This window comes from Sinocyclocheilus rhinocerous, unplaced genomic scaffold, assembly GCF_001515625.1.
Source record: "Sinocyclocheilus rhinocerous isolate Xijiao unplaced genomic scaffold, SAMN03320098_v1.1 scaffold711, whole genome shotgun sequence".
In the NCBI taxonomy this organism is placed as follows: Eukaryota; Metazoa; Chordata; class Actinopteri; order Cypriniformes; family Cyprinidae; genus Sinocyclocheilus; species Sinocyclocheilus rhinocerous.
Window position 1 is genome coordinate 3,384,174 of NW_015641018.1, and position 12,376 is coordinate 3,396,549.

The 12,376-nt window shown below is 37.3% G+C and overlaps 1 protein-coding gene across 1 annotated transcript in view; it reads left to right on the forward strand.

The window, feature by feature from the left end:
* The first annotated feature begins 2,747 nt into the window (after positions 1-2,747).
* The window catches only part of LOC107753862 (collagen alpha-1(IX) chain-like), a 16,784-nt gene continuing 7,155 nt past the window's right edge, over positions 2,748-12,376 (forward strand). The window contains exons 1-23 of the mRNA XM_016570133.1: positions 2,748-2,956; positions 3,447-3,521; positions 3,678-3,716; positions 3,804-3,866; positions 5,050-5,103; positions 5,328-5,363; positions 5,639-5,662; positions 5,773-5,826; positions 5,926-5,979; positions 6,068-6,100; positions 6,458-6,514; positions 6,588-6,641; positions 6,809-6,862; positions 6,961-7,014; positions 7,986-8,039; positions 8,865-8,918; positions 9,041-9,094; positions 9,191-9,244; positions 9,344-9,397; positions 9,506-9,550; positions 10,499-10,552; positions 10,635-10,688; positions 10,769-10,822. Of these exons, the coding sequence (XP_016425619.1) occupies positions 2,882-2,956; positions 3,447-3,521; positions 3,678-3,716; positions 3,804-3,866; positions 5,050-5,103; positions 5,328-5,363; positions 5,639-5,662; positions 5,773-5,826; positions 5,926-5,979; positions 6,068-6,100; positions 6,458-6,514; positions 6,588-6,641; positions 6,809-6,862; positions 6,961-7,014; positions 7,986-8,039; positions 8,865-8,918; positions 9,041-9,094; positions 9,191-9,244; positions 9,344-9,397; positions 9,506-9,550; positions 10,499-10,552; positions 10,635-10,688; positions 10,769-10,822 (1,203 nt within the window). The 5' untranslated portion in view covers positions 2,748-2,881. The remainder of the gene's footprint in view (positions 2,957-3,446; positions 3,522-3,677; positions 3,717-3,803; positions 3,867-5,049; positions 5,104-5,327; positions 5,364-5,638; positions 5,663-5,772; positions 5,827-5,925; positions 5,980-6,067; positions 6,101-6,457; positions 6,515-6,587; positions 6,642-6,808; positions 6,863-6,960; positions 7,015-7,985; positions 8,040-8,864; positions 8,919-9,040; positions 9,095-9,190; positions 9,245-9,343; positions 9,398-9,505; positions 9,551-10,498; positions 10,553-10,634; positions 10,689-10,768; positions 10,823-12,376) is intronic.

Below are 12,376 nucleotides of genomic sequence, written 5' to 3' on the forward strand. Positions count from 1 at the left end.
GGAGTCAGTAAGCTTTTTTTTTTAAATAAATTAATCCTTTATATTTTATTCAGAGAATCTAAAGTGTTTCCATAAAAGTATGAAGCTGTACAACTGTTTTCAACATTGATAATACTAAGAAATGTTATTTGACCACCAAATTAGCATAATAGAATGATTTCTGAAGGATCATGTGACACTGAAGACTACAGTAATGTTTTTTTTTTAACATATTAAAATAGAAACAGTCTTTATTTATTCCTTCCCTTTCTAGCTTGTACTTATTTGAACAATGCCTAAAACTTGGTATTTCAAGCACTTCCTGTGTCTGTTTGCCTCTTTAAGAAGAATCGCTTTATGTATTCCCCAATTGTAAGTCGCTTTGTATAAAAGCGTCTGCAAAATGACTAAATGTAAATTTAATTTTAAACGAATAATATATCACATTATTACGTTTTTTATAGAATTTTATCAAAAAAAGAGACAAAATGCAGCCTAATGAAGCCTTTGAAAGGTAGTGTATATTGTGCACAACATGCAGTTTTTCTGTGTACATAGAATGTCCTACAAAATTGGTTCTGTAGATGCATTATGATGACATCATATAAAAATAAAGCAATATGCTACTTTTGCATGATGCATTCTATTTCACATTCTATTTTTTAATGGTTAGCAGTATACAGTATAAGCATTGCAGCATTTAGTACGATGTTTATTACTATTCCATTCTCAACATTATCATAAAACATAACCACAGGACTTACCAGAATCTTCACTATGCGTAGACTCATCACAGACTTGAGACCGACCTTGATGCTTCCTATATAATGAGATATCAGATAATGATTTCTGTTGCACATTGCATGTTTATTGCATGGCTGATGATGTTGTACTCGTCAACTATCAAATGAAGAAATTCATTTGTGTCCCTACCTTAACACTTTCCTTTTAATCACAGGCTTCAAATGAACCTGATGTTCTCTGTCAGGACTTGTTGTCTCACTACCATCCAAAACGGAGTGAAATATTTCAGAAGGCCCTGCCTCTGTCTCCAACCTGTTGGGTGCCGTGGAGGGCCGAGCCGGTCTTTGAGCAACTGTGTGCCGTGAATATGAATCATAGTAGTGATTCATACCAGAGTCTCTATGATCGTCCTCATTAAACGTGGAGGAGAAAATCTAGGTATGGAAAACATACATATTGTGCGCATAGTCAAAAATTGTGATATGTTTTTAAGGTGCGTTAAAAACTCATACCTCTCTGTGTTGCCCTGCTGAGCTGGTGTTGAAGAGGACGTAGTTACAACTGGGGCCAATGTGGTTCAACTGAACTGAGGGAGAAACACAAATTTAGCAGTAGGTTGGTTAAGCATGTTCAAAAATGTCATATGAAAGTGCACAGCATGAAGCAGGAGTGACTGCTCACCCTTTTCTTTAATAATTGCAGGTGGACTTCTGCTGGAGCTGCTGCTGTGAGATGTTGGAGAAGTCCAGTCAGTGGAGCTGTGACTCTTTGACTTTTCATGACAAATCAGCTGATCTAGATCTGATGGAGATTTACAGTATAACAGGACAGCACTACTTTAAGGCAACATATGTTACATAACATGAAAATAAAATGCAAAATAAATGCACCGATGAAGCTGAAACGGTTCAAAATATTATGCCACCTCTCTTGAATTCCCGCAGTCTTTGTTTGGGAATATTTCTGTATCCAAGTGCAGCCAACTGCTGCTGGATCTCCTCCTCAGAAAAGTCTAGACTCTCCATCTTTTATTAACAAAACAAACGATATCACTCAAATAACGTTACGTCGTATTCCTCAAGAGAAAACGTCTATCTGCTAACTAAGCGTAAACAAATCTCAACAAAATATTTCTTCCTCACTGAAAGCAACGTTCATAGTGTAGAAGGCTGTTGTGGTAACATATAAAACGAAAACATTAAGGAAGTTTAAAGCAAAATGTTTTCTCACCTTTTTAAAGGGTCAGATTTGATAACTGTTGTCTTCAGTACCAGGACAACGGCGTCGGTTTCTGTTTTCAAAATACAAAGATGCAAGAGTAAGAAACCGCGCCATTAACAGCTTTAAGCGCCCTCTGGCGTATGGGAGACTGCTATTCTTTTTTTTTTTTGAGCCATCTACCGATTATTTACTTGATTGAATAATATATATACATAAAAATGTGTTTTATTGTCCCTTGCAAATAAATATAAAACCTGTTATAACATATGGGATCTCGTTTAAGAAGCTTTCATTTTCACGTCATTTTAATTTCCCTTCAAATAACAGCTCGCCATGTTTCCTATGCATAAAACATTATTATAGTTACAATGGAATTTGGCTGTTGTCACCATATTTAATTTTTGTACGAAGCTGTACCGTACTAACAGCCTGGCAAAAAATTTTTAATAAAATAAAAACAATAAAATTAATTTAAAAAATAATTTACTAACACTGAATCAGCTTTAAATATCTGACTTCGGTCAGAAATCTTGGTGTAACCTTTGATGACCAGCTGACCTTCAAAGACCACATTGCAAAGACCGCTCGATCTTGCAGGTTTGCATTGCACAACATCAGAAAGATCAGGCCCTTTCTAACGGAGCATGCTGCACAACTTCTTGTCCAGGCCGACCCTACTTTGATAGGTTTACGTGCGGTACCCACAGCAGGTATCCGAGCCTGAGCCACGCCCATTTTACGCAAACCTTTGAGCTCCTATCCAATCACCTTCCAGTTCCCAGCGCGGCTCATGAATAAACATAACTTTTTAATACTACATCGAGAGACTGGTAGATGGTGTGGAGGTTTACTTGGGGAATATTGACACAAAACCCGTGGACCCCAACAAATCTCCTAAAAAGGACTATTTTGCCTCCTTCAAGTCATCAGGGTGACTATGGCGCACGCCGGGGCTCTCCGCGCGTCGCTGCTGCTGATTTTACTGCAGTTAGTCCTGATCATCTCAGCACAGGTAGGAAACAATGGCTTTTTTTGCACTAGAGATGGACCGTGTGGGTGTTTGGGGTCAATGTATGCTTTTTAAAATATCTTAATAGTAAAAAAAAAAAAGACAAAAACATTTAAAATATATAGACCGAAAAGGAATGCTTGATGAGACATTAATAAATAATATATAGGCTACTAAAGCACCAAAGATCGTTTTTTCCACATATGCACTATTTATGAACTGTATGTCATATATTTCTTAATTTAGTGTATCTGAATGTGCAAGCATCTGAGAGCATTGCTTGACATATGGAAGATATTTTCAGTAAAATGGTCCAGGTGTGCACAGCTGTTATCACTTTCCCAGGATAAGAGAGAGCCAATGTGATACCTCTAACCACAGCATCAGTCACACCTACAAAACTATTGGGATTGCAGGATCAATTTTAAGCAAGCGGAGGTTTGTTTTTGTAAATGCATTTCTGTTATTATTATTATTGTTGTATTTTTTTTAGAGGGGGCCATTTGGTCCAAGAGGACCACCTGGACCTCCAGGGCTTCCTGGTTTTTCTGGTGTTGACGGCATTGATGTGAGTCACATATCTATCTATCTATCTATCTATCTATCTATCTATTTAATTCCTCAGAGATTCTCTGATTTCTTAGCTTACAGTATGGTATATTCGTGTAGCCTCGAATAACAACTTTTATTTGAGTTATTTAGTTAGTATTTCGTATGATTTCAGGGTGATAGGGGACCTGGCCCTGGCCCAGATGGCCCCCCAGTAAGTATTTATATTTTTCGCAACAAAAATAATTCTGCATAGTTGAAATGATGAGCAGCCAGTCCATTAATCTGATGAATCCGTCAGGGCCTTGATGGGGACAATGGCAAGGATGGATTAAATGGCCTTCCAGGAAAACCAGGAGCGGATGTGAGTCTTGTTCTTTATTTTTGTAAAGGTTTAGAAACCAAGATAAAATCAGCTTTTCTTTTCTAAGTAACACTTGCAGCATCAGAGCCTGTGAGTGTAGTTTGCATTGGAGGGGTCTGAGTGAAAAAAAAGCTCCTGGGTGGAAAAAAGAACCAGAGAGGAGAGGAAAGAGTAAGCAGAGAGAGCCCCATATTGGCTTCCTGATGAAGACAGAGGCCTTTTTGTACAAGTATGGAGCCACGGGAGCTGAACTGTGTACTGGACGGAGCATTAAACCGAAGTACACCGACTGCTTTGTGACTCCCCTGAGCTTTAGAATTTAGCTAGTGCTATAATTAATCACAGCAAAAATCATTTCTTTATCAGTGTTTTTGTCTTGTTCATACTGTATATATTTACTTGAGAACTGGAATCTAAGATATTAAGAGACTACTTCCAGAGATTATATCATGAATTAATTCTTACACCCCTGGCAAATATATTTTCTTGTTTAAAGCATGAATGAAGCTTTAAAATCTTTTTTTTTTTTTTTTCTAAAGTAAATTATCTTCTTTATTTTCCTTAAAGATTAGATTTTTTTTTCAGAGTAGCCTATTATTTAAACATTACTGTAAAAAAAAAAAATCAGCTATAAAGATGTTATATTTTTGGTTGCATTATGAGCCTATCATGTTGGCATTATTTGTACAAAAAACTTATTTGTTTTTTGTATGAATGGTTCTATTGTATTATTACTGATGCAAATAAGTTAAGTAAAAAAAATGAATTCTAAAGCATTCTATATGCATAATGTTATATAAAAATGGCTGTCACTTATAGATATAGATATGCTTCCTATCCCCTTAGATATGTTTCCTGTTTTCCTTAAAGTGTTGAATACAGGTATCTGCAGTGGTCTGCTGTACATATATTAGAGAAAATGTGGGCGGGGTTTGCTACTTGTCAAAGTCAGGGGATTGGTAAATGTAATTTATGATTGGTCAGTGTGTCTGAGGCAATTAATTCATTTCACACAATATGTTTCAAACAATATTATCAAAGTGAAATAATGAGCTCTGAAATTCTGCAGCTGTATCACAATAACATTAGTTCAGAAATCAGTTCAGTGAATAAAGTAACGGACATTTGATCTGCAGTCAGTTAAAGTGAAGCCCGTGCTGATAGATGGTTGTGTCTTCCTAAGGGTTTGACTGGGCCCCGTGGTGCCCCTGGCCCTGTTGGCCCTCCTGGACAAAAAGTAAGTTCACACTTAATATTAAGTTCCACTTATTATTTAACTTTTCAGTTAATAATAAGTAAAAGTGCACATAGATGCATTTTTAACATATTAGGTCTTTATCGTGAATGGCTGAATTGTACAGTAGTATTAGTGATGCTTCATTTGAAGAAGTTAAAGAATTACCTCTAAATCATTAAAGTGCACTTAAAAGATCCTGTGGTTTGACATGTATTCCTTATCAGGGTGAACCTAGTGAGCCGGGACCAAGGGGAGCCATTGTAAGTAAATGCTTCAAATTCTGTAATTTTAGTGTGCTGCTAGAATAATCACAGCTTAATAGGGATGTTTTCTGTCCAGTTAGTTTGTTATTATGCAAAAATATATCTGTTTAAACAGTGACCAGATGGCTGTACACACTTTGAGCTGTTGCAAGCATTAGGTCATTCGATAAAGTTCAGGCCTATGACCTTCTAGTGTGTTCTGTGATGTAATGCTGCAAGATTTTTTTCCTTGCTAATTTGGTGTCATTGCACATCTGTTACTTTGTTAACAGGGTGTTGGAGAGGATGGTGAAGCTGTGAGTGCATTTTATTGTTGTTTAGTCTTTTTAATAGGGGACATTATTAGTACATTGTTCTTTTGTTATTCAAGAATAGGCTGTTTAATTGCTTTTCTTTTCTACTGAAGGGTGCTGATGGGGAAGATGGGTTACCTGGAGAGCTGGGCAAAGCTGGACCTCCTGTACGTAACCTTATTCCATTATACACCGCTCCAAAAACAAATCAAAATCAAATAGATGAATAATAAATTGGAGTATCTGTCTCTGGTTCTGCTGTAAAGGGAAGTCGTGGACCGAGAGGTCCTGTTGGTGATCCAGGACTGGCAGGGCCCAGAGTAAGTAATGTTTAGATCTTAATGATCATTCACTGATATCCTGGATTCATAAATGGCCAGTGTTAAACTATATTCCTTCTATACATAGGGCCCTCCTGGAGTCTGGGATGGTAAGGAGCTGGTATGTATCCTCAAGTCTCATATCTGGTAGCCTTTTTAGACAACAACTGAGTGATGTTTTCAAAAACATTCCTATTATAGATGATTACTATGGAATTGTACATTCATGGAACATTCATTTCATTTCATTCATTCATTCATTCATTCATAAAGGTATTTGACCTTTAGCTTATGTTCTTCAAAGCTAAAAGTGAACAAACACCACAACATCACACTTGATGACAGGTTGGCATGTAAATGTTTTCAATTAGATGAAACATAGTATGAAATATTTTCAATAATTCAAGTAGTCATAAGTATTCTAAATCTTTATCATCAATGTTTCTGCTAATTGAGCTGTCTTTGTTACGTTTCTCAGTGTCCAAATGCCTGTACTTCTGGCCTGAATGGTTACACAGGTCTTCCAGGCATGAAGGTAAGTTTGAAATGTGAAACTTTCTGGATGCTCAAACAAGTATTGCTCATTCTGGTGCTTTGTTCATCTTTAGGGCCACAAAGGTGTCAAAGGTGAATCAGGTGAACCAGGAAGGCAAGGACATAAGGTGACAGTTGCATAGGTCAAGCTTGGCGTGATTCCTTTGTGACAAATAATTAATGTATCAAATTGAGGCCCACAGCACAACATCATTGTTAGAACAATTAAGCTAGCTAAGATACAAAGATCGAGTCGGGGTGTGTCATTTTGTTGCATTTCTCTTACATCTTACAGGGTGAAGAAGGAGACCAGGGAGCACCTGGAGAGCCAGGAGCACAAGGCCTTCCTGTAAAAAAAGACATTACTTATCTACTGTTCTTTGTTTGTGTCAGGCGTGAGAGTGCTGTCACTCAACATCTCTTTGTGTGCTTGTTTTGTTATTATAGGGTCCACAGGGTCTCAGAGGAATCACAGGGATGATGGGCCCTAAAGGGGACAGGGTGAGGTTCAAAAGTTGGGCTGGGTAAAAAAAAAAAAAAAATTCTTAAATCCTAAGAATCGATTAGTCTAGCCTTTTTCCGGTTAATGAACGCAACATTGTAGCACGCCTCCCATCCAATAAATCGCAATAAGGTCTGTGCTTTGTTACTTTTGATATAAAACAAAGTCTCAGATTTCAAATTCTGTCCATTTTATTACAATATTCAAACAATATGTTCAATGTGGAGTGACAGGTCCATTTGCTGAAGTCACCTTTATTTATATAGCGTTTTATACAATGTGTCAAAGCAGATTTACAGTATTAAACAGGAAAGTAGCGTGTCGATAATGCAAGAGGACAACAGTAATCAGTTTTTCCAGTCAGTTTATCATTGGTCAAGTGGTGTCGTCGTCCAGCTCAGTTCAGTTCAAATAGTATCTGTGCAATTGAGTCGACAATATTACCAGAAATTAAGACATTTTGCTAAATATATGCACCATATAACATCATTATAATTGTCACTGTTCCTCAGTAATTAATTTTTGTTTGAATAAATCTGTCAAGTTTTTATGATGGCCACCATTTTAATGTTTACATTTCAAAAAATTATTCGGAATAGAAATATAATTATGTAATTGTAAAGTTAGTATTATTGCTTTAGTATTATGAAAACTTATAACTTACGTAATTTAAGTGTTTGTATACAAATCAGTTAATCTTAACCTTCAATATTATAGTAATGTAGTACCAACTGACTCTCAGGTATATTTTACAGAATTAATTGAGAGATTTTTTTTTCCTTGAGAAACTTTGACATGTACTGTACCTGATATTTCCAAAATAACCGATATCGAGCAAGCTCGTGAATCAAAATCGAATCGAATTGTGAAATTCATCAAAAATCATCAAAACCCAGCCCTAGATCTTCATATCTAAATCAATAACAATGATATCTTTTGAAATGACCAAATGTATTTTCTTGCCCATTAGGGACTCCGTGGAAATGTTGGCGACCTGGGCCCTCAGGGTATTCAGGGCGCTCCTGTAAGTGGCAAAATCAAGTCACAGCAAAGTTTTGGCCTTTAACCACATTTTTAAACATGCATCTGTACTTGTACCTATCATTTATTTACATTAATGTTAAAGGAACACGCCACTATTTTTGAAAATAGGCTCATTTTCCAACTCCCCTAGAGTTAAACAGTTGAGTTTTACCGTTTTCGAATCCATTCAGCCGATCTCCGGGTCTGTCGGTAGCACTTTTAGCTGTAGCTTAGCATAGATCATTGAATCTGATTAGACCGTTAGCATCTCGCTCAAAAATGACCAAAGAGTTTAGATATTTTTCCTATTATCTAGCTGACTATTTTCAGGCGCTGCGTAATATCATTGCGCCTGCTGCACCCATGGTACGGCAGCAAAGTTCCTTGATTATTACGCCGGAATGAGAGTATAGTTCCTAGCCATATCAGCCTAGAAAATCGCAACTTTTCATTTTCCGTCGGTCTTAGTACACGATGTAACTACAGAAGAGTCAAGTTTTAAATAGGAAAAATATCAAAACTCTTTGGTCATTTTTGAGCGAGATGCTAACGGTCTAATCAGATTCAATGATCTATGCTAAGCTAAGCTAAAAGTGCTATCGCCAGACCCGGAGATCGACTGAATGGATTCGAAAACGGTAAAACTCAACTGTTTAACTCTAGGGGAGTAGGAAAATGAGCCTATTTTCAAAAATAGTGGCGTGTTCCTTTAATATTATCTTCACAGGTCCCTTTTTACGTTTTACAAGCTGTTGGTTGATTTGTTTTTGTTAATGAATGCGTGAAATAAAACGTATAGATTTATATTGTTTTTCAATTTTTAAAGGGTGATCGGGGTCAAAGAGGAAAAGTAGGTGAGACTGGACCAAAAGGAGCTCAGGTGAGTTATCATCCAACAACAAAACAACACGTTGCATTATATTTATCATGACATATTAACAGCTCAAGCAGACTCAACAAGCTTGCTATATTTTGATTTCTAATGTGGCTTCTTCTTTCTAGGGACCTCGGGGGTTGCAAGGACTTTTGGGTTTACCTGGACCGAAAGGAGAGACTGTAAGTTACCTGTGTTGCAGTTTTATGAATGCTATTCTATATTGTATTATCCTAAAGTGAATGATTATACAATAAAATTGCATCTTTGTGATGTAGGGTCTGCCTGCGGTGGATGCTCGTGACGGGATTCCAGGGCTGCCCGGAGTGAAGGTAATGACTTTAATAATTCATGCCTGCAGAGAAGAATCATTTACATCACTGTTTGTCTCTTTCTATGGTGAAGTGATTTTTATCTGCATATTGTTTTAGGGTCTTCCTGGAAAAGTTGGCTCGCCTGGTGAGGCTGGACTTCAGGGATTTCCAGTGCGTATGACCTTTGACCCCTGTTCAATATGCAATTAATATGCCGTGATATCTACTTGTGAGATGACTGGGAATGGCTTGCATTTTTGATACTTTCTTCTCCTTCAGGGTTTGCCAGGCATTTCAGGAGCAAAAGGTCACATGGGTGAAAAAGTAGGTAATTCAAGTGTGAATCGTTAAGAGTGTATCTTCATAAAAGTGTGCTTTTTTTTGTTTGTTATCTTGGTATATCCAAGATAGATTCCTGTTTTAAATGTTTGCTGAGATACAATGCCGTTCAAAAGTTTGGGGTCAGTAAGATTTTCAGAAAGATTGTTTTTTTCTTTTTTCAGCAAGGATGCATTAAATTGATCAAAAGTGACAGTAAAGGCTTTTGCAATGTTACAAAAATCTTTTTCAACCTATTTTTCGTCAAAAAATCCTGAAAAAAATGAATCGTGGTTTCCACAAAAAAGCAGCACAATATTAAGCGGCTTTTAACATTAATAATCTTGAGCACCAATCATCATGATTTCTGAAGAATCTTAGTAATGATGGCCAAATTTTTTCATGGCCATTTCCGATTGTTTCTTTTTTACCAGTAAATGGGCCGTTTCCAGTACCTATTATTTGCTCTATTATCATTTGTAACCACCACATTGTAATCACAATCCAAACAAAGATGTTACATACAAAATCGCATGAGCAGTTATTTTTTGTATTTCAATTGGATTATATAAATTCAAGATTTAAAGAAAAACACTTACTATAAATACTACTTTAATAGGCACTATACGCAGTTAAGATGAAAAGAAAATGCAATTGAAACTTTTGTGAACCGACTCCAAGCATTGTGAACAGTGAGCCTTGATCTGTCTGGGACAGTATTTTCTCTACTCTCCTCTTTTTCTTTTCGTCTGTCTTCAGCCTGTCCTGTTACTGGCTTCTGTTAACGTCCCATTTTCAAATTACATTTTGCAAAATGATTCCAATGCATTTTGTGTGCAGAACATAGATCAATATAGCCAGACAATATAGTCTGGTTGCGAATGATGGCTGGTCAACCGGTGCACCTCTAGTGTCCATTAGCAGGAATGATAACCTGTTTTGTCTTTGCTCCAGGGAAATACTGGTGATCCAGGTGTGGCAGGTCTGATTGGAAATAATGGAAAAACAGTGAGTCACGGTTATCCGTTTGTTCACCACAGCTTGCAGGCCTATGTGGATGGATGAACAACTTCTGATGTTTTGATTTCAGGGTGAACGTGGCGAGCAGGGAGAGGTGGGACCAGTCGGCCCAAGAGGTGGGCCAGTGAGTATATTTCCTCTTCCATCATATAGTGTCATATAAAGAAATGTGTCACTTCTATAACGTTCTGTCTTTTTCTCCAGGGTGAGAGAGGAGTGAGAGGTCCTGATGGGTCTGCAGGCTCACCAGGTGCAAGGGTGAGTCATCAGAAACTACAAATCCACCATAAAAGATGCTTTAGATAATAATAAAAGCACTCTCAGGTAGGGATATAATGACTCACTCAACTCACAATGCGATATGATTCACGATACTGATTTCACTATACGTTTTTTTTTAACAAAATGAGATTTAAGACAAATTATAAATGAAAAGGTGTCCTTTTAGTATTTCTCGGACAAAATGTTGCACATTTCTTTGTGAAATTGAAATGTCACATAACAAAACTAAACTGAAATTTTAAAACAAATCCCAAATCAAATAAATAAATAGTACAAATAAAGCAACTCTCTTCATATAAACAAACTGAGGCTTTGCCTGTGCTCTTTCCATTTAAAGTTAGAGGCAACTACAATCCAAACAGAGATGCTGCATACATGCAGCGTGAGCAGCTTTTGATTTAAAGGTGCCATAGAATGCATTAATACAATATTTTAAATTGTTCTCTGATATCTACATAGAAGGTATGTGGCTTAGGTAAGGGCAAAAAATCTCCAGAAACGGTTTTACATGTCCATTTACAACCCTAGGATTTGTCCCTAGAATGAAATGGTCTGTTTTTACCTTATTTGGAAGGGTAATGAATAATAATGTTGAGCTCTGCTCTGATTGGCTGTTTCACAGTGCGGCTCATTTCAGTAGCTCACACAGCAGGAAGAAAACACAGGGAAAATATATATTTCAATACTGTCTCTCGCAGTTATATCGTTGGGTAATTATTCTGTATATAAAATGCGGGCATCAGGGAGCCGCTATTAATATGCGAAGCATTGAAACTGCTTTCCAATGCACGATAGCTTTTTACTTTCACTTTCAAGATTTGCGATCGCACGTGCTCTGTGTAAACTACAGCGGCAGTACTTACCACACATTTTACGAGATCAGATGCTTGTCAGTGGTGCTCAGGATCTGTAAATCATTCGCCATCATCCTCAGTCATCTCTCCTTACTCTGTTTATGTGGTAAGTGAAATCTTATGTACTGTAATGTAACAGGCTACCGCTAGCAAGCAGCTAACCATGTCCCTTTAGTGGCTCACGTTATTTTATTAGAACGCGCGTTATTTGTTTTCCGTGCCTTTCTGAATACAGACACCAACCCATCCCTGCACAGCCTGGAACATAACATTTATTTCCATGATCTGCCATTTTCGCTATTATCCTCACTTGTTTCTTCACAATACCTGCAGAACTTCTGATGAATCGCCTGTGCAGGTTCGGCTGGCGGCTGGCATAGAACATGATATGCAAATGTTGTGGGCGTAACTATTAGTGATCCCGACTGTAACGTCACAGTCGGTGTAATGTTCTGATTCGCCTATTTTTCAGTGCATGCACGAGATTTACATAAGAAGGAGGAAACAATGGTGTTTGAGGCTCACGGTATGTCATTTCCATGTACAGAACTGTTATTATTCAACTATGCCAAGGTAAATACAGTTTTCCATTCTATGGCACCTTTAAAGGTGACATATCATGAAAATCTAACTTTTCCAGGTTTTAAGTGCTATAATCGGGTCCCCGGTGCATCTA